At 39.0% G+C, this 19,969-nt stretch overlaps 1 protein-coding gene across 2 annotated transcripts in view; it reads right to left on the reverse strand.

The window, feature by feature from the left end:
• Positions 1–19,969, reverse strand: part of PCYT1B (phosphate cytidylyltransferase 1B, choline) — a 117,357-nt gene that overhangs the window by 23,205 nt on the left and 74,183 nt on the right. For both annotated transcript variants that reach the window (XM_053579791.1, XM_053579790.1), the window contains exons 4-5: positions 5,698–5,849; positions 2,527–2,605 (exon numbers count right to left, since the gene is read on the reverse strand). In XM_053579791.1, the coding sequence (XP_053435766.1) occupies positions 2,527–2,605; positions 5,698–5,849 (231 nt within the window). The remainder of the gene's footprint in view (positions 1–2,526; positions 2,606–5,697; positions 5,850–19,969) is intronic.

The following is a 19,969-nucleotide window of genomic DNA, read 5'->3' on the forward strand; positions in this document are numbered from 1 at the left end:
CAACCAAGGGGCAGTTTCCTGCCCTCCAGGAAGAAGAAAAGCCCCTCCTAGGGTTGAGGGAAGGGGCCCAGAGAGGGATCAGGAGGAGAGCAGCAGAAGTAAGTGAACAGGAACAGGTTCTCTTACTCAGGTTCAAATCCCAGGGGCAGGGGCAGTGGCAGGGAAGAGACCCCCTTAGAAAGCTCAGAGAAGGGGGCCAGGCACCTTGTTTAGTGCCAGGAACTTTAGGAGGAAATAATCTCACAGAGGCCAACATGGAGAGGTCTCAGGAGAGCATTCCACCTGGTGGGCAGGTCAGACAGGGCCTGACATGTCATCCTCCCACTGCCCAGTTTCCTTTGCCCTCCAGTAGATTATCGAGGACATTTTAAAATTCACGGGGGTGGGTGTGGGGTAGGGGTGGGACATTGTAGAAGAACACGAAGGCAGCCAAGATTATTACTTCAGGGAACAGAATCCTATACTAGGGCTGCGGCCAGGACAGGCCAAAGCGGAGAGTGGCTGGGGAACAGGAGGAAGTGACTTCAGTGTCAGAGGCTGTGGTAGGGGTCTGGTAGGCAGTGGTGATGGCTGAGCAGGTCTCGATACCCTACAATTAAAGGTCGGCAAAAACCACATCCATGTCCCCTGGCAGGCCAATACATAGGCCTCAGAAACTTCACTCCACACACTCTAAGTGAAAACCTAAAAGAGTTTGAATTATTTCAAATGGCAATGTGTTTTTTCTGTCAGCTGTGGAAATGGGGGCTCCTAGTTGAATTCAGTTCCAGTAACTATCCCCACCTCAGTGACGCCTTCCTTCATGAGGGACCTGATCAAAGCAATTCCCCTGCCTCAGAGCAGTGTCTGGCTCAATGTTACAAACAAAAGTTAAGTCTCCATCTCTACCTTCACCTCTACACACCCTATACTATGAAAACAATTCATTTTCTCCAAGTAGTCCATCTTCCTTCATATAGTCCCACCTTTGGACACACCTCCCTGTCTACTGTATATACCAGGGGTCCTCAAACTACGGCCCGCAGGCCACATGCAGCGGTGTGAATTGTATTTGTTCCCGTTTTGTTTTTTACTTCAAAATAAGATATGTGCAGTGTGCATAGGAATTTGTTCATAGTTTGTTTTTTTTTTTTTAAACTATAGTCCGGCCCTCCAACGGTCTGAGGGACAGTGAATTGGCCCCATTTAAAAAGTTTGAGGATGCCTGGTATATACACTATCACAGGCTTATGGCATTTTGGTGGAATTATTTATGTCTGTCTCTGCTCTCTTTCAAGGGTAAGGGCTGTCATATTTGTATCCCATTTTCCCTCAGACAATTCCTTGCTTATGAATGTACTTGGGGGAAGTAGGGATGGGGAATCTGCTCCCTTTAGGAAACTTGTGGCCTTTCTGTTCCTTAAGTGAGACCTTTTTACTAAATCCAAATTTTACATAACAAATTCTCTCCCTAAAAGGGCTACAGCAAGCCTTTCTTGTCTCATTTGGTGATTATAAAAGAAAAATCTTAAAATCATAAGGCTGCGAATTCCACACCCCTGAACAGGTTGCCTTGGGCGGCAGGGAGCATACCATTCAGGAGCTATGCAAACATTGGTTCTACCAGGAGCTGACAAAGATGCTGAGGAAGGAATAGGAGCCTGGGCTAGGGACCCTGAGCTATCCACTCTGCCTCAAGAGTCTGAAGGTCTTTGAGTATCAGGAAAAGATTATAAAAGCAGCAGTCTGAGAATGGAGAATGGCGGGAGCAAGCTGGGCAGAGTTCCAGTGGTCCCCAGGAGTGGGGAAGATGGCTATGATGGCAGGTGTCAACAAAAACGGGAGCAGCTCTAGTATAATGTGAGGTACATTAGAGTTCTTGAAATCCCTAAGCATACAATAACTCACTAACTAGAGAATCTGTGCTTAACATATGCAGGAAAGTAAGCATAGACACACCTATAGTGTTGATAGATGAGATGCATGATAGACAGTAAGATACTGAAAAATAAGCCAAGTCATTATAATGTTGATCCATTTTTGGGTTTGCCTCTGCATGTGGTACCTGACAATATTACTATTGCATAATAGGATGACACTGGAAATATGGCAGGACTGACTTTGGAGATAAGGAGTCCAGATATTAATTAGCCAGTTATCTGTCATATTCTGGAAGGAAATTTATTGGGAGTATAAAATCATTGCAATATAAAGAATTAATTATGAATGGGCAAAGTGGCTGCCCTTTGAACAATAGGGTCCTGTGATTTTAGTCTGATGACCCCTAAAATCAAGGGTTGGACCTGAAGTTGAGTAGTTTGCTGCTCAGTTTAATTCCTATACACACATAAATACCTCATGGTGTCTGTGCTATGACTGAGCCTTGGCACGTGTCAGCAGAGGCCTGTGGAAGCTGCTTGGGAGACACCTGAAGTTCCAGCTCCCCATATGTATGTTGTATGTGCTGCAGCTGTCATGGGGCAGATGTCTCTTATTACACCTGATTACAGTGACCCAGCGGAGAGGTGAACACAGGGGAAGCCTCACCCGCTTCCTTTATATGCTTGTAAACATCATCAGAGCCAGCAGAAGAATACGGAATGTCATCATGAGCCACGAAGTCAATCTGTTGAAGAGGGAAAAGAGTAATGTCACCACTGGGATAGATGTGCATGTCTGTGGATTTGAAGGGGACTGGTGATCCCAAAACACCTCTTTGAAATAAGGCAATTGCATATTACATTTATAGTATGGATCCAAATCCTTGGCTGCAAGGCATCTCCAGCTGTCTCCATTTCCATGAGCTAATGGGAACGAGAATAGCAAATGTTTGGTTTTCTTCTTTGTTGGTCCCTTTCCTTCTCCTACCTCTGACAATAGGTTTTCTTGGTCTTCTGCCTCTAAACTTTCTCCTTGAAAGAATTAATTCATTCTTTGGATTTTAATCACTCCTGCTATGATGAGAAACCCAAATTTCCATTTCCTATCCCATTTGTAGAAATAGGTATCCACACTTAGGTGGTAAGTTTTTCTTTTTTTGAGACAAGGTCTTGCTCTGCCACGCTGGCTGGAGTGCAGTGGTGTGATCATAGCTCACTGCAGCCTCAAACTCCAGGGCTCAAGTGATCCTCTTGATTCAGTCTCCCAAGTAGGTGGGACTAAAGGCTCATGTCACATGCCTGGCTAAACTTTTAAGATTTGAGACAGAGCCTCAAGCTGTCACCCTGGGTAGAGTGCTGTGGCATCACAGCTCACAGCAACCTCCAACTCCTGGGCTCAAGTGATTCTCCTGCCTCTGCCTCCCAAGTAGCTGGGACTACAGGTGCCCACCACAACGCCTGGCTATTTTTTGGTTTCAGCCATCTTTGTTATTTGGCAGCCTGGGCTGGATTTGAACCTGCCAACTCAGGTGTATGTGGCTGGCGCCTTAGCCACTTGAGCCACAGGCACCAAGCCACTTTTAAGATTTTTTTTTTACAGATAGGGTCTTGCTATGTTGCCCAGGCTAGTCTCAAACTTCCTGCCTCAAGTAATCTACCTCAGCCTCCCAAAGTACTAGGTTTACAGGTGTGAGTCATCACTCCCAGCCTAGGTTGTATTTTATACTGTGAAAATGAATTCATCTATTTTCTCATTTGATCCTCATAACTACCTCATGAAGTGGGTAGGGAATATGTTAATACCTCAATTGGGACATAAGATATTAAAACTAGAAAACTTGTTAGATTTGCCTAAAGTCACTCAGCTTGCTAGTAGTTTGATGACAGGTATAGGCTGCTGGGGAACCTGACCAGGCTTCCTGAATTCCCACTGCAGACCTCTTCTCTTTTATCACTTCTTGCTACCACTTTAAAATCAACTTGTCCTGAATTTAATTCATCCTCTTGAAAACCGATGCTCACCACCAATGGCATCTTTGTTTTTTTAAGTTTATCTAGACCCCAAACCTTGAATTGGCCTTCTTTTCCTACTTCCTTCATTTGCCATAGCACACAAGTCACAGGTTCCACTGTGTGTGTGTGTGTGTGTGTGTGCATGCTTGTACATGTGTGGACTTCCTTACTATAGGCTCTCTCCTCTCAAAGCCACCCTGCTCTGGCAGGGGGTATCCTCCTTAGAGTTTTCTTCCAGTTATCCTTTTGCTTGCTAATCTCCATCCATTTCCTAAGACATCAAGTAAACCCTCCTTGCCTAGCTTTCCAGGCCCTTTACAATGGCTCTACCTTGAGAGGTAGTTTAGAGTGGTAATTTAATTTGCTGGATACAATTCCCTGCCCCACTACTTACCAGCTATATAACTCATAATTTGGTCATAAGAATTCAATCAGGATTTCTCTACCTCAGTACTAGTGACATTCAAAACTGGACCATTCTTTGGTGTAGGGACCTGTCCTGTGCATTAGAGGATGTTTAGCAGCATCCCTGGCTTTTACCGACTAGATGCCAGTAGCACCCTTGTAGCTGTGACAACCAGAAATGTCTCTAGACATTGCCAAATGTTCCTTAGGGGGAAACTTGCCCCACATTGAGAATCACTAGATTAAATAACATAATTATGTAAAAGTGCTTAAAAATTATAACTAGTACATAGCAAGTACTCAATAAACACTATTATGATTATTATTATTATTAATAATATTTGCAGTATTCAATCTTAGTTCTTCCTCCTCTTCAATGTATAACAACAACTACTTCTCAGGGTAGCCATGAGCCTGAATTCAACTCAAATTAATAAATAACAAAGTTCTTAGCACAGTGCTGGGCACATGGTAAATAATAAATGACAGCCATCTCGTCATTATTCGTATCCACCATAATGCCTAGCACATGTTGAAAATACAATAGATGCTTAGTAAAAATGTGTTAGTGATTACTGGAAGTAAATCATATTGTACTTTTCCCTCTTTCTTTTTTATTCTTGCTGGGAAATTGTCTCCTCCGCTATTACCCATGCACATTTATCAGTGTTCTCTATTCTCTTCTGCATCGTGAATTTAAAAATAGAAGAGAAAATTCTTAGAACAGCTTAATCTTATTTTTTTTTATACTGCTTATAAAAGGAAAGAATAGCTCCTAATGTGGGGCTGGTAGGCAGATACAAAGCACATAATTTGATGCAGATCAAAAGAATTTCTCATGTTTTCAACTAATAAAAATCTTATGTTAGTAGGAGTCTCAGGGTTGCAAAATCATAGCCTTAAAGGCTGACCCCTGACCTTCTGGATAAGATATGTGTTCATTTGTTCTGTGAAAAAAAGATGTCTGTGAATCTATAGATAATAATGGTGGTGATCATGACAATAACACTGTTGGAGCTCTTGCTATGAGCCAGCCAGTATTCCAAATGCTTTCCTTAGATTATTTCCTTAAATGCTCAAAATGGCCTCACGAGGAAGATACTAATATCATCCCATTTTACAGTTGAGATAAATAAGTACAATGTGGTTAAATATCTTGCTCAAGGGCCTGCAGTTAGGAAGCAATAGAGGCAGGATTTGGACCTGGGTGGTCTAGCTCCAGTATCCACACTTGAGGAAGTGAGAGGGTCCCAGTTCCCAGATGTGGGCAGAAGAGAAGTGCTACAAGAGACACTATGTCATGGTTCCTGAAGTTCTCTTTTTTAGAAACTGGAAGAGTCTTTGGGCTCTCTGCAGTCTTGGCTGCAGAAACAGATTCCCTAATCCTGCTACTCACAGAACGTGGGAGAATGACAAGTACCTTGTGTTTTTCCAGAAACTCTGGTGTGAGTGTCCATGGAGCATCTCTGATTACTTCATCCACATAGCGACAGTGTCTGAGAGCTTCATACCTCTCTGCTTCATTCATCACAGTGAAACCTTTGAATTTGTGGGTGAGATCATCACTGCAAACTGAAACAGGCAAATGCATTAAGTGCTGTTACCTGGCCCAGGCCCTGTTCACAGCCACCCTGGTGCAGACATAGCTTCTTCAGCAAGACAAAAGGAGCACAGCCTCTCGAGGTGCTTGGCATTGGCATAATCGAACGCAGCTTTTTACAGAAACAAAGGAGAGGGAGAGTGAAGCAAGCTGAAATCCACTGGCAATTCAGAATTTTACAGTGCTAATTACATCTGCATTCTCCACTGAGGCTTTTATTAAAATCATTCTCCACTCTACCTAATATGACTTTCATATCTTTTTATTTTCCCATACCCACTCTCAGTGAAAATTACTATTCAGAAATAAAATGACCAAATGAACAGATATGAGAGAGAGGAGAGGAGCCAAGAGACCTGAATTAGAGAAGGTTTGAACAATCAGTTTGAATTCTTTTACTAGCTCATTGTACTTAGCAACCCAAGTGTGACTCTGTCACACACACTCTCTCTCTCTCTCCACACACACACACACACACACACTTCTGCTTCCTGGACTGAGATCCTATACATCAGGCCACATAATTAAGAGGAGAAAGTCACATCTCACAGAGTTCATCCTTCCTCTCTTAGCCTTTCTAGATCTCAGGTTCCTGAACTCTCAAATGGGGATTCTAATATCCACTATCAGCCTTAGAAAGAATTTTTTAAGGATCTACATACAAGTATTTTAAAATAAACTAAACAATAAATATTATTCATTAGCCTATCTTTTGATTAGCCAACACAGCTCTTCTAAGGTTTCCTATATGTCAGAAAGAAATGTCATTGTGGGTACAGTCCCTGTTTAATTAGAATCTTGGTGGGGGTCTTACTATAGCCATTCAGAACTACCCTAACTGCTTGAGATGTTTTTCCTTTAAAGTGTTATGTACACACAATAAATTCACTAATTTTAAGTATATAAGCTATGGCTTTTAAATTTAAAAAATTTTAATTGACACATAATAATTGTACATATTTATAGGATACAGCATGATGTTTTGATACATGTATACATTGTATGACAATCAAATCATGGTATTTAGCAGTCCATCACCTCATATTTTTATCACTTCTTTGTAGTAATAACATTGAAAATCCTCTCTTCTCAATATTTGTAAATATATAATACAATATTGTTAATCATAGTCACCCTAACTGTGCAAGAAAACACCAGAATTTATTCCTCCTATCTAACTGTAACTTTGTGCCCACTGACCAAACTCTTCTTCTCCCCTACTCCCTACCCTACTTGGGCTCTGGTGACTACTGCTCAATTCTACTTCTATGAGATCAGCTTCTTTAGATTCCACATGTGAGTGACATATATATACAATTGAATACTATTCAGCCACAAAAAGGAATGAAATCTTGTCATTTGCAGCAACATGAATGGAGCTGAAGGATATTATGTTCAGGGAAATAAGCCAGACACAGAAATACAAATACCACGTGATCTCACAAGATGTGGTTTAAAAACAAAAACATGATCATTTTCTTGGAACCAAATAATGGCCCACATCCAGAATCAAATCTGTTCATAAGAGGAGGCACAGCCAATGACCACACTCAGCATTCTTGGAAAATCATCTATTGCAGTCCCTTCACACAACTATGCATTCAAACCATCAACAAAACAGCAGGCTCTGCCTTGAAAGTGCACCCAGAAGCCACATCCTTCTCACTGCCTACACTGCTCCCACGCCAGCCCCTTCACCATCCTTCCCACAGATTACTGCCATGCCCTCCTAACTATTCTGATCCCTGCCTTGCCCACTCACAACAGCCTGTTCCCATCAGCCAAACTTAGAATCCTTCCTACATCCCTCAGGATAAAAGTCAAAGTCCACCAGTGGGCCCCTGTAAGACCCACACCTCTGCCCATGTCTTGCCTCTCTGGCCCATCTCCTATGGTGTCCCAGTCCCTGGCCTCCCTGTAGTTTCCTGAAGCCACCACAAGTTCTCATCCTCAAGGACTCATCCCTTCTTCTCCCTCGAGTCTTCCTCCCACTTTACTTCTCCCCAGGGCACTTGTCTCCCATCTCATTTGATTTTATTGTTGGTGTTCCCCTATGAACTCCCAGGGGGCAGGAAGGGACTTTCGTTTCCTTTTCTGGTGAATAGTATCTGGCCCCTAAGAGGCTCTTAACAAGTATTTGTTGAATGAATTAACAGAGCCTGATACATCTGAGACGCTCAAAAAAATGTGTATTATTCTATACAATAGATGTGTATTTATCTGCAGGTACATTTTGACAACATCCATGCAAATATGAGACCAATGAGTTTCAAGATAAATATGTATATACCTATATATCTCTATACCTACTTCCTAAGATGTTCTCTATTGCAGCAGTTTGTTACCAAAACAACATCAACCACGTGGCTGCCTCAGAAACTGATGACTATCAAAATCACCTAAGGATCTTGTTAAATACATATAAAGAAGGCCAGTCTACTCCCTGAGATTTTGATTCAGAAGGTCTGTGGTGGAGCCCAGGCAGCTCTGTTTTTGAAAAGTTTCAGAGAGGATACTGATGCATACAACATTTGTGAACCCCTGAAGCATACTATGAACAACTTGAGTAAAGAGCTCTGCCCAGCTTTGAATCACCCATTATGTCCGTAAGTGGGGGGGGGGACAGGTAGTAGGACCACAATAACTATGTATTGATTTATTAACTGCATTGGCTTTTGACCTCATAAATAGGAATTATTTATGGGCCACACTATATAATCTAAAAACCGAACCATTTTAAGATGGTTAAAATGTTCTTTTAGGACTTATTAAAATACTACCTCAAGAATCATATTGAGCAGAAATGGATTTCAGATCCATAATTTTCTATTTTAAACAGCACAAAACGAGGAAAGGCCTTATCCTCCCCCTTTTTGAACTTGCACCTGAGCAATTTGGTATAACTTCTACATGATCAAGATAATGGTCTACTGACAGAGCACAAAGAAAACAAACATCCTGTTTATGCCAATACAGGGTCCTATTTTCATATCTCAGGAGTGACCTCAAGAAGCAGCTGAACATGCTGACCAGTTATTGTCTAAACATTAATTATGCTCAGAGCAGCACTGTTGTTCTTGAGTCTTGGCAAATGCACTCTGACAACCAGATGGAGAATTCTGAGTGGTGGTATTCCATGGATGAATTCACTGAGCTATCTGGGAACTCACACTGCAGCTAACCTATGCCGGCAGCTCACTGTGCTCAAAATGAAAAACTCCACGGGAGAGAAAATATAGCATAGGGGTTGAACTTGGAAGCCCAGCAAATGTAGGCTCTAATCCCAGCTTTGCTACTTATCACTGGGAAAGTTACTCAAACTCTCTAAGCCTTGTATGCCTGGTCTTTAAAACATGATGTATTGGGCGGTGCCTGTGGCTCAGTGAGTAGGGCGCCGGCCCCATATGCCGAGGGTGGCGGGTTCAAACCTCAGTCCCGGCCAAACTGCAACCAAAAAATAGCCGGGCGTTGTGGCGGGCGCCTGTAGTCCCAGCTACTCCGGAGGCTGAGGCAGGAGAATCGCTTAAGCCCAGGAGTTGGAGGTTGCTGTGAGCCGTGTGACGCCACGGCACTCTACCCGAGGGCGGTACAGTGAGACTCTGTCTCTACAAAAAAAAAAAAAAAAAAAAAAAAAAAAACATGATGTATTTCTGGGCGGCGCCTGTGGCTCAAAGCAGTAGGACACCAGCCCTCTATACTGGAGGTGGTGGGTTCAAACCTGGCCCCGGCCAAAAACTGAAAAAAAAAAGAAAGAAAGAAAGAAAACATGATGTATTTCTGAGAATTAAATTTGATAATCCACACAAGCAGAAAGGAATGCTCATGTTAGCCACTTGTTAAGAGTAGTAGTAAAATAGGCTCATTTACGGAGTTATTCCTCTGATTTCATGTTCTTTTTCCTGACCCCCACTCCAAGCAGGTGTCCAGACCTCTTGGTCCAAACTCCCTTGCACGAGCTGTGAGCTCGTTGTTAGTAGACAGCCCGCCTTCCTGGCTGCTGTTTTCCTGAAGCCAGAGCAACTTGGGGGGCTTCCATTAGAAAGAAGACAATGAAAGAGGAGATTCCTCCAAATTGCGAGGAAAAGGTCAAATGTCTGTGGCTCCCACTAGCAGCAGGAGCAACAGCAGAACTTCAAGAGGGATGAGGACATGAAGTCCTAGGTATAGGGCTTCCACTTGGGTTCTGAGCATGGGCGCTTTGCCTGCAAGCGCATCTGCTCCCTTCTAGCAATTACGTGGGCTCAGACAGAGAAGATGGCACAAAAATGGCACTGGGCTAAAGATGGGAGGCTCCTCTCCTGTTTCTGTAAATATTTTGGACGCTTGTTTGACTCTGGGGAGTTGAAGAGAATCCAAGAGACTGAGATTGAATTTCCTACCGGTTAGGCATAATGGACTCTTAGAGGAATATTTCATTTCAATTACAATATAATAAAACATGAACCCAAGTTTATGGAGTAATATTTATGTCTACAGTAGTAGTAATAGCAGTATGTTTGTTCTTGTTACTTTTATTCCTCTCCTGTGAGGCAGAGTTGGGTATCTGGTGATTCTCGTCCTTTAAAAAAAAATTTTGAGGGGAAAAATCCTCTCTAGTATAAATTTTAATTCCATGGCCTGTTTTCAAATGGCACGAACTTATAAATTACAATGGAGAAAATAGAGCTTTACAAGTAGATAATCACAATTCACTAAAATAATGCCAACAGGTGAGCTTGCATAGAAAAAATTTCAAAATATTATAGGCTACATGCTTAAAAATTAGAAACATGGGTATTATAATCACGGTGCAAAACCATGACAGTTGTGGTCATGTCTATTACTGCCTAAGGTTGAGAAGTAGACTGTAGTACCTCCATTTTTCACAGTTTCTGGTCTTTTAATAAATTATTTCTGCCAAATACCAAGTATTTCCACCAAATACCTGTCCATGTACTTGCTCTAACCAAATTGGTTTCATGAGTGAAGCCTTCACTCCACGCAGGGAAATTTCTACAGCAAACCTACCTGTAGATGTAAGGGGGACCACAATTAGTATAGAAAGCTATTTCACTCACCATAAGCATTTTATTTGCTGACTACACATATAAGATCAAAAATTAGCCTTTCAACCGATAGCACAGAACGTCTATTCTTTTTTTTTCTTTGAAACAGTCTCACTTTCTTGCCCCTGGTAGAGTGCCTTGATGTCATAGCTCACAGCAACTTCAAACTCTTGGGCTTAAGCAATGCTCTTGCCTTAGCCTCCCAAGTAGCTGGGACTTCAGGCGCCTGCCACCAGAACACCTATTCTTGAAAGGCTCTCTAACTTTCTTCAGTATGGATTGTCTGGCTTAAGGTTGGTGTGTGATACTCCAGAAAGATAGTCTAAGACAAAGGTCTCTTCAACCTAGGCTACACATACCCTCAATCACACACAACGAATTTTTGAGAGGTATTCAAGCATAGGCAGTTTTAAAGGAATCAATGTCTAAATCCTCTACTTTCAACAGTACCCTTTCTTAAAATTAATGGGGCCAAGAAAGTATCTATGTCCAAAACTACTTTCACCCTTCTTTACAAAAGAAAGATGCCATCCAAACCTTACAATTGTTGTTTGCAAAGGGTAGGCCTACCAAATAGAAACCTCATTTAATCACTATTCAAAGCACCATGAACCTATGAAAGCTTCATGTCTTTTCCTGTCTAACATTTCTGTTACAAGTGAAGCCCGGTGTTAGAAACTAAAAATGGTAGAGGTGGAGAATAATGCAAATTTTTGCCTAAACAACTTTGCTTCCTTTCCTCCCAACTATTGTCAAAAAAACACATGGATTTTGAGGGCTAAGGCCTAGGAATTTAAAGCAAAAGGAGCGTTGGGAAGAAATATTGAATGCTAAAAATGACTTTTTCATGTAGTTAAGGGTAAGCATTTTTCCAGCTATTCTTAACACTCATATTGAATCCTAAAAATGGCTTTTCTCTTGTAGTTAAGAGTAAGCATTTTTTTTCCAGCTATTCACTTCAAAATCACTTCAATAAGCCAAAGCTATATAGGCTGGTACTTCTGCTTGTTAGAAATGTGACTGGAATATTTTCTAGAATTATCACATTTTTCAAGAAACATTGGAATAAATGCACGGGCAAAACATTTATATGATTTTTTCAGACTTCATATGCATTATTTAAAAAGGAAGTTAAAAATATACTTTATCAACTCACATCATAAAATGTTTATTCTATTTACAGATAATTTTTATCGTATTTCATTCTCCAAAATGCTTATTTTCTACTTCTTCTTAACAAAAAATAAAATTATCTACTTCCAGACCAATTACATTTTAGTAGCATGTGGCCCTTTCTATCTTTAAATACATAGGAAAAGTTTAGACATAGTGTCTAATAAAGATAATTATTTCTAATTTTTATATTTGATTTCATGTAATCATTTCTAAAAGCCAAACACAAGAATTTGACATGCACATATCCCCAATGTTTAGATAAGGAATAAACACATTTTTTAAAAATCATATTCCTCTCCGTATAAATTTCATTGCATTACTACAAATTAAGTGCATTGGTTTGTCTTATTTATAACTTATAACATTAGATATACATTATTTTAATCTTGACTGATTCTATTTTAACAGTCCATACTATAATTTATTTCTGAGTGCTTTTCATAAAGCTTCTTGAAATACATTAATATATTTGAATTGAAAAAAACATTTTCTTGGTTTCTCCATTTTTAGTAGGTTTGACAATGAGGACTGGTTTTGCCAATTAGGTTAGATGGTGTTTCTGCAAATTTAGTAAGGAAAAACTGCAGCCTCGAGGTTTTGTTTTTTAAAGAATTTTTGAGCAAGTGATAAAAGCATTGCATCAAAAATTATGAGATTGGCAATAGTGTAGTGGAATTGCCGATATTTTCATTTCCCCAACCCTTTTGACTACATCTAGTTGAATAAATTGCTCTCAAGTAAAAGAACAAGGGTTATAATTGAGTCATTTGATAAGCCTTGATGTAGCCTTTTGTTATATTAATAATTCCCAGAAAGGGGGAAAGCAAATGATTCTAATAGCTTGGTAACAAATCCTTTTGCAGGTCAGATTATTTCTTACCCATTGCTTGCAATAAATTTGAAGGAGGCGCTTAACAAATTATTACTTGATAGGCCATTAAAATTACTTTTGATGACAATAATAAAAAATTATTTTTGTAATTTTTTTGGCAAATAACTCAGAAGGAATTCAAGGAATTGAGTAGCATCACTCTAACAAACTCCTTCCATTCCCTTCTATATAAAATATTTTAGCGCTTATGTCTATAACAAGGAAAAATAGTAATAAGTTGATGTTAAATCCTGCCTCATCCTAGCAATAAATTATAGCCATCCACAGGTACATCCACAAATAAGGAGATCTCATTTATCTCATTAAGAGATACATTGTAGATCAAATTTATGTTTACAGTTAATAATTACTGTAAAAATGTATAATGTGGTACTTGGTTAGTTGTGCATTAATTTCTATACATATTTAAGTACGACAAAGTGATCACTAAAAGATTTACAAGCATTAAGGCATTTCACATTAGGAAAAATTATAGGAGAGGCACAGAATGACAATATAAGTTTGAGGAGCAAAATTGTAAAATATTTGAAAGTTTAAAAAGAGCTTTTTATATATTTTGTTAATGTATAATGGTACATTTCAAAGTGTTATAGTGTTTAGATGTCATCAGACATGTTTAAATGATTGGGTAACAATTTTGTTTTTGTTTTCTGGGTTTGTTTTGTTTTGTTTTGTTTTGTTTTGTTTTTGAGACAGAGTCTCACTTTGTTGTATTTGGTAGAGTGCTATGGCGTCATAGCTCACAGCAACCTCAAACTCTAGGGCTCAAGTGATCCTCTTGCCTCAGCCCCCAGAGTAGCTGGGACTACCGCACCTGCCCCAATGCCCAGGTATTTTTAGAGACGGGGTCTTGATCATGCTTAGGCTGGTCTTGAACTCCTGAGCTCAGGCGATGCACCTGTCTTGGCCTCCCAGAGTGCTAGGGTTACAGGCATAAGCCACCACACCTGGCCAATAATTTTGTTTTAAAATGTCAGTATTGAACTTCTGTTTTCTAGTCTAGTGTGTAAGGAGCTCCAAAGTCACAACTCCATCCTAACAACAAGTAAAAGGCTGAACAAACTGAAAACAACAACTCTTAGATCCATCAGAGAAGTGAGGTCACAGGGTAAACCACTGTTCCCAAATTGGAGAGACAGACAGACAAAGAGAATCCCAACTTATGGGAGCAGAGACATATAAGCAGAAACCTCCGCAGGAACCAGTAGTGGAGTAGAAAATTTAAACTGACAGATTTTTGGGGACTCGGTGCAAGCCTGAAAGTTCAAAACTCTAAGAAGATACACTTATTTGGAGGAGTCCTTGCATTTTTGTGAGGTTTATCTCCAGAAGCTGAACAAGGGTCCAGAGTAAATACCAGAGAAAAACTCTCTCATGCTTCTGGCAGGACGAAGGGACAAATAACCATTCTGAAATATGCCAGAGCACTCTGTTTTTCTTAACAAAGCCTGCCCATAGGAGAAACTAACCTGTTAGAGTTTTATCAGAGCCTAAGCTACCTAGGGGAAAAGGGAAGTATCTGGCTTCAGACCCCTCTAGCTATCTTGTTCTATCTAAGTAGGGGACAGAAAATAACTGAGAAGAACTAGTGAAGTTCATGGTCAGGGCACAGGCTCACCAAAAGACTGAAAGCTAATCATAGAATTATATAATACTTCCCCTCCCTCCTCACATACCCTCATCACTAAAGGCTATTTACTGCAGTTTTACCTAGTACATCATGTGCACTTTTCAACAATAAAATTCACAAGGTACACTAAAAGGCAAAAAACTCAGATGTAGCAGGAATGTTGGAGTTATCAGACCAGGAAATATTTTTCAAACTATGATTACAATGCTAACAGCTTTAATGAAAAAAAAGTGGACAACACGCACAAAGATATGGATAATTTAAGCAAAGAGATGTATTTTTTTTATAAAGAATTCTTCTTTTTTATTTTTTTTGTTAAATCATAGAGGTAGATCATGTATACATTAATGCATTTAGGGGATACAATGTGCTGCTTTCATATACAATTTGGAATGCTTACATTGTACTGGTTAATATATCCCTCAAAAGAGATGTATTCTAAGGAAAAATAAAAATAGATGCTAGAGAACAAAAACACTGCAACAGAAAGGAATAATGTGCGTGATGGGCTCGTAAATAGACAGGACATGGCTGAGGAAAAAAATCTCTGAGCTTGAGGATACAACAATAGAATCCTCCAAAACTGAAAAGCAAAGAGAAACATAGGCTGAAAATAAAAAGCTGAACAGAATATCCAAGAACTATGGGCCAACTATAAAAGGTGCATCATAAGCATAATGGGAATACCAGGAGTAAAAGAAAGACAAGAAAGGAACAGAAGCCATATTTGAAGCAATAGTGACTGAGAATTTTCCAAAATTAATGTCAGACACCGAATCATAAATCCAGGAAGCTGAGAAAAGCAAGATAAATGCAAAAAACAAACAAACAAAAAAGAAAAAAACCTGCACCTTGTTACATTACACTCAAACTTACAAAAATCAAAGTTAAAGAAAAAAATCTATAAAGAAACTAGAGGGATATAGCACCTTACCTCTAGAGGAACAAAGATAAAAATTACATCTGAGTTCTCCATAGAAACCATGCAAGCAAGAAGGGAGTGGTATAATATATTTAAAGTGTTGAGAGGAAAAAACTCACTAACTTAGAATTCTGTACCCCCCAAAATTAGCTTTCAAAGGTGAAGGAGAAATAAAGATTTTCTCAGATAAGCAAAAGTTGAAGGAATTTGTTAGTAGTATATTTGACTTGCAACAGGTGTTGAAAGTTCTTCAGAAAAAAGAAAAATATCGATCATTAGATCTACATAAAGAAAAACAAAGAGCATCAGAGAATGAACAAGTGAAGATAAAAACTTTTATTTTCCTTATTATTAATTGAGATAAGTTTGTTTAAAATAATAATAGTAATAATGTATCTGATTATGATTAAGTATGAGTGAAATGAATGACAGCAATTACACAGGAACTGAAGATAATAATCAAGAATATTTTGTTATTATAAGGTACTACCTGTGGAATAGTACAGTGTTATTTGAAAATGAACTTGGATTGGCTTTAAATGTATGTTACAAACTCTAGTAAAGCCACTAGAAAAAGTTTACAAAGAAGTATAATTGATATACTAAGAAAGAAGAGAAAATAAAATCATATAAAATGTTCAATAAAAATAATAAAAGGCAGAAAAAGTGTATAAGACAAAAAAGTAACCAAAACCAACAAATATAAAACAGTAAAAAACATGGTAGATGTTAATTCAACTATATCAATAATTAAACATCAATAGTCTAAGTTCATCAATTAAAAGAGAGATTATCAGAGTAGAAAAAGAAACAAGAGCCAATTTTATGTTTCTACAAGAATTTCATTTTTAATATAAAGACACATTAATAGTAAAGGAATGGACAAAGATGTGTCATGACAATGATAACCAAAAGAAAGTGGAAGTAGTTATATTATTTTCAGACAAAGCATACTTCAGAGTAACAAAAGCTACCAGAGATGAAGAGGGGCATTACACAATGATAAAGGGGTCAATACTCCGAGAAGACATAACAATCCTTAATGTATATGAGCCTAAAAACAGAGTCAAAATTTATGAGGCAAAAACTTCTAGAATTTTAAGGAGAAATAAATGAATCCACTATTATAGCTGCAGACTTTAACCCTCCTCTATCAGAAATGAATTGATCCAGCAAACAGAAATCAATAAGGGCACATTAATAGTTGAACTCAATAGTACTATCAATCAACTAGATATCATTGACATCTCTAGACTACTTCATCCAACAGCAACAGAATGTACATTTCTTCTCAAGCTTACATGGAACATTCATAAGACAGACTACATTTGGAGACAGGAAACACACCCTAAAAATGTTAAAGAATAGATATCATACAATGTCTGCATATCCTACAATGGAAGTAAACTAGAAATCAATAACAGAAAGATAACTGGGAAATCTCAAACTACTTGGAGACAAAAGCATACTTTTAAATAACACATAAGACAAAGAAGAAATCTTAAGAGAAATTTTAAAATATTTTGAACTAAAGAAAAATGAGAATGCAACTTACTGGGATGTAGCAAAAGCAGTTTTTGCTACAAAAACTACAAATTTTTGCAAAAATTTAGAGAGAAATTTATAGCATTGAATGCATCTATTAGAAAAGAAGAAAGATCTATAATAAATAATCTAAACTTCTACTTTAGGAAACTAGAAAAAGAAGAGCAAATCCAATCCAAAGCAGGGAAAAAAAAAAAAAAGAAAGAATGAAAAGGAGAGCAGAAATCAATAGAGAAAATTAATAAAACTGCTGGGCACAGTGGCTCACGCCTGTAATCCTAGCACTCTGGGACGCTGAGGCAGGTGGATTGCTTGAGCTCATGAGTTCAAGACCACCCTGAACAAGAGCAAGACCTGTCTCTAAATAATAGACGGGCATTGTGGTGGACACCTGTAGTCCCAGCTACTTGGGAAGCTGAGGCAAGTGAATTGCTTGAGCCCAGGAGTTTGAGGTTGCTGTGACCTATGACGCCAGGGCACTGTACCCAGGGGGAAAAGAGAAACTCTGTCTCAAAAAATATCAATAAAACTAAAAGCTAGTTCTTTGAAATAAAATCAACATGCCTCTAGTCAGGTTAATTATGAAAAAAAAAACAGAGAGAGAAAAGACACAAATTACCAATATCCAAAATAAAAGCAGAGACAATCATTACAGACCCCATGGACATTAAAAAGTAATAAGGGAATACTATGAACAAGTCTGTATCCACAAATTTGATAGCCTACATATGAAATGGACCAATTCCTTGAAAGACACAATCTGCCAAAACTCACACAAGAATAAATATACAAACTGAATAGGCCTACATCTGTTAAAGTTATTGACTCAATATTAATAACCTTCCAAAACAGAAAGCACCAGGCTGAAATTGACTCACTGGTAAATTATAACAAACATTCATGAAAGAAACTATACTAATTCTCTATGATCTATTCCAGAATATAAAAGCAGAGGGAATACTTTCTAACTCATTCTATGGGGCCAGTATTAACCTAATACCAAAACCAAACAAACATGTTAGAAGAAAAGAAAACAACACACCAACATCTCTCGTAAATATAGACACAAAAATCCTTAACAAGGCTCAGCGCCCGTAGCACAGTGGTTACGGCGCCAGCTACATACACCAAAGTTGGAGGGTTCAAACCCGGCCCAGGCCAGCTAACCAACAATGACAACTGCAACAAAAAATAGCTGGGCATTTTGGTGGGCGCCTGTAGTCCCAGCTACTCAGGAGGCTGAGGCAAGAGAATCACTTGAGCCCAAGTTTGAGGTTGCTATGAGCTGGGACACCATGGCACTCTACCAAGGGTGACATAGTGAAACTCTGTCTCAAAAAAAAAAAAAAACAAAAACAAATCCTTAACAAAATATTACAAAGTTGAACTCAACAATATATAAAAAGAATTATACACAACAATCAGGTGGAATTTATCCCAAGCATACAATGCTGGTTTAATGTTCAAAAATCCCACAGGATTTCTGAATGTCCTTGCATAATTATTTAAAATCATTTGAGTCTAGAATCTGCCTTTGTTTTGAACATATTCACAAAGTACTTCTGAACAGTTTTGACAGATGCTGAATTATAGAGGAAGGCAATTACTATGTACGTCAAAGCAAGATTGCACTTTGTTTTGTTGACATTTTTACCAAAAGGTGTTTACCTTTTGGGAAATCACATCCTGATAGCAATGCCCCACTCATGGGATTTGAGCTCGAGTACCATGCTCCTCTAGTAGTCTGCTGACACACAAGACTCTATTTAACAGACTCACCATCAAATAATAAATGAATGAAGATGAGTGAAATACAGGATCGCACTGAATAGTGTCAGTAGAATAGTTAAAAGATATTTCAATTATTTTAAATAGGATAATAAAAACAAATTTGTGGAGAAAAGAACATGTTAAAATTATTTATTATTGTTTGTGTTACCCAGGGTTGGTGTTTGTTTGTTTGAGAGACAGGATCTCGCTTGTTGCCTAGGCTGTGGCACAGTGGCTAGTCCCAGGTATAATCATCACACACTACAGCCTCCAACTCTTAGGCTCAAGCAATTCTCCTGCCTCAGCCTCCCAAGTAACTAGGACTATAAGGTGCTTGCCACCATGCCAAGCTACATTTTTTACTTTTTGTAGAGATGAGGCCTTGCTACTCATATGCTGGCCAGGCTGGTCTTGAACTTGTGGCCTCAAGTGATTCTTCTGCCTTGGCCTCCTGAATAGCTGGGACTACAAGCACACACCACTATGCCCAGCCTTCACTCTTATACTGTCATTATCCCCAGAAGTCTAGCTTTGTGTAGTATTGTTTCATTTTCCATCTATACTCTAGTCCTTGTCACTTGCCACAGGATGTGTTCTCCATGGTCATCCCAGTAATTTAACATACCTTTGACATCCACAGAGAACCCATGTAACAGCCAGTGAGGGAGTATCTGAATTTCTTTGTAAACCTATTATAGCAGACATCATTCATTCAATGCCCCCTACACAGGGACTTTCTGAAACACTTATCTCAGAAATTTAGGGCAGGAAAAGCTGATTCTTCATGATGGAGCAGTATCAGTTCTCAGAGTTTGAGAATTATAAAATGACTATGTGGCCCCCATTGCCATGGCTGCTATGAAGTTCAGGATTTCTTTTCAGAATTTTTCTCATTCTCTTCTACTTCAATTCTTGGTTCCAAACTCCTGCCCATATTAATTTTTCTGAGTATTAAATTATCTGCATGCATCTCCATGGATGGCCTCCTTAAGGCACACAAATCAAAAAAATAACATACCCTATGGCCACATGTCTTCTCCACCTGCCCCACTCTTTGATCTTGGCTGGTGAAAAGAATGCTGCACAGGGAGGGTTGAATGTTCTGGCTTTCA

The sequence above is a fragment of the Nycticebus coucang genome, chromosome X (genome assembly GCF_027406575.1).
Source record: "Nycticebus coucang isolate mNycCou1 chromosome X, mNycCou1.pri, whole genome shotgun sequence".
NCBI classification, from domain to species: Eukaryota; Metazoa; Chordata; class Mammalia; order Primates; family Lorisidae; genus Nycticebus; species Nycticebus coucang.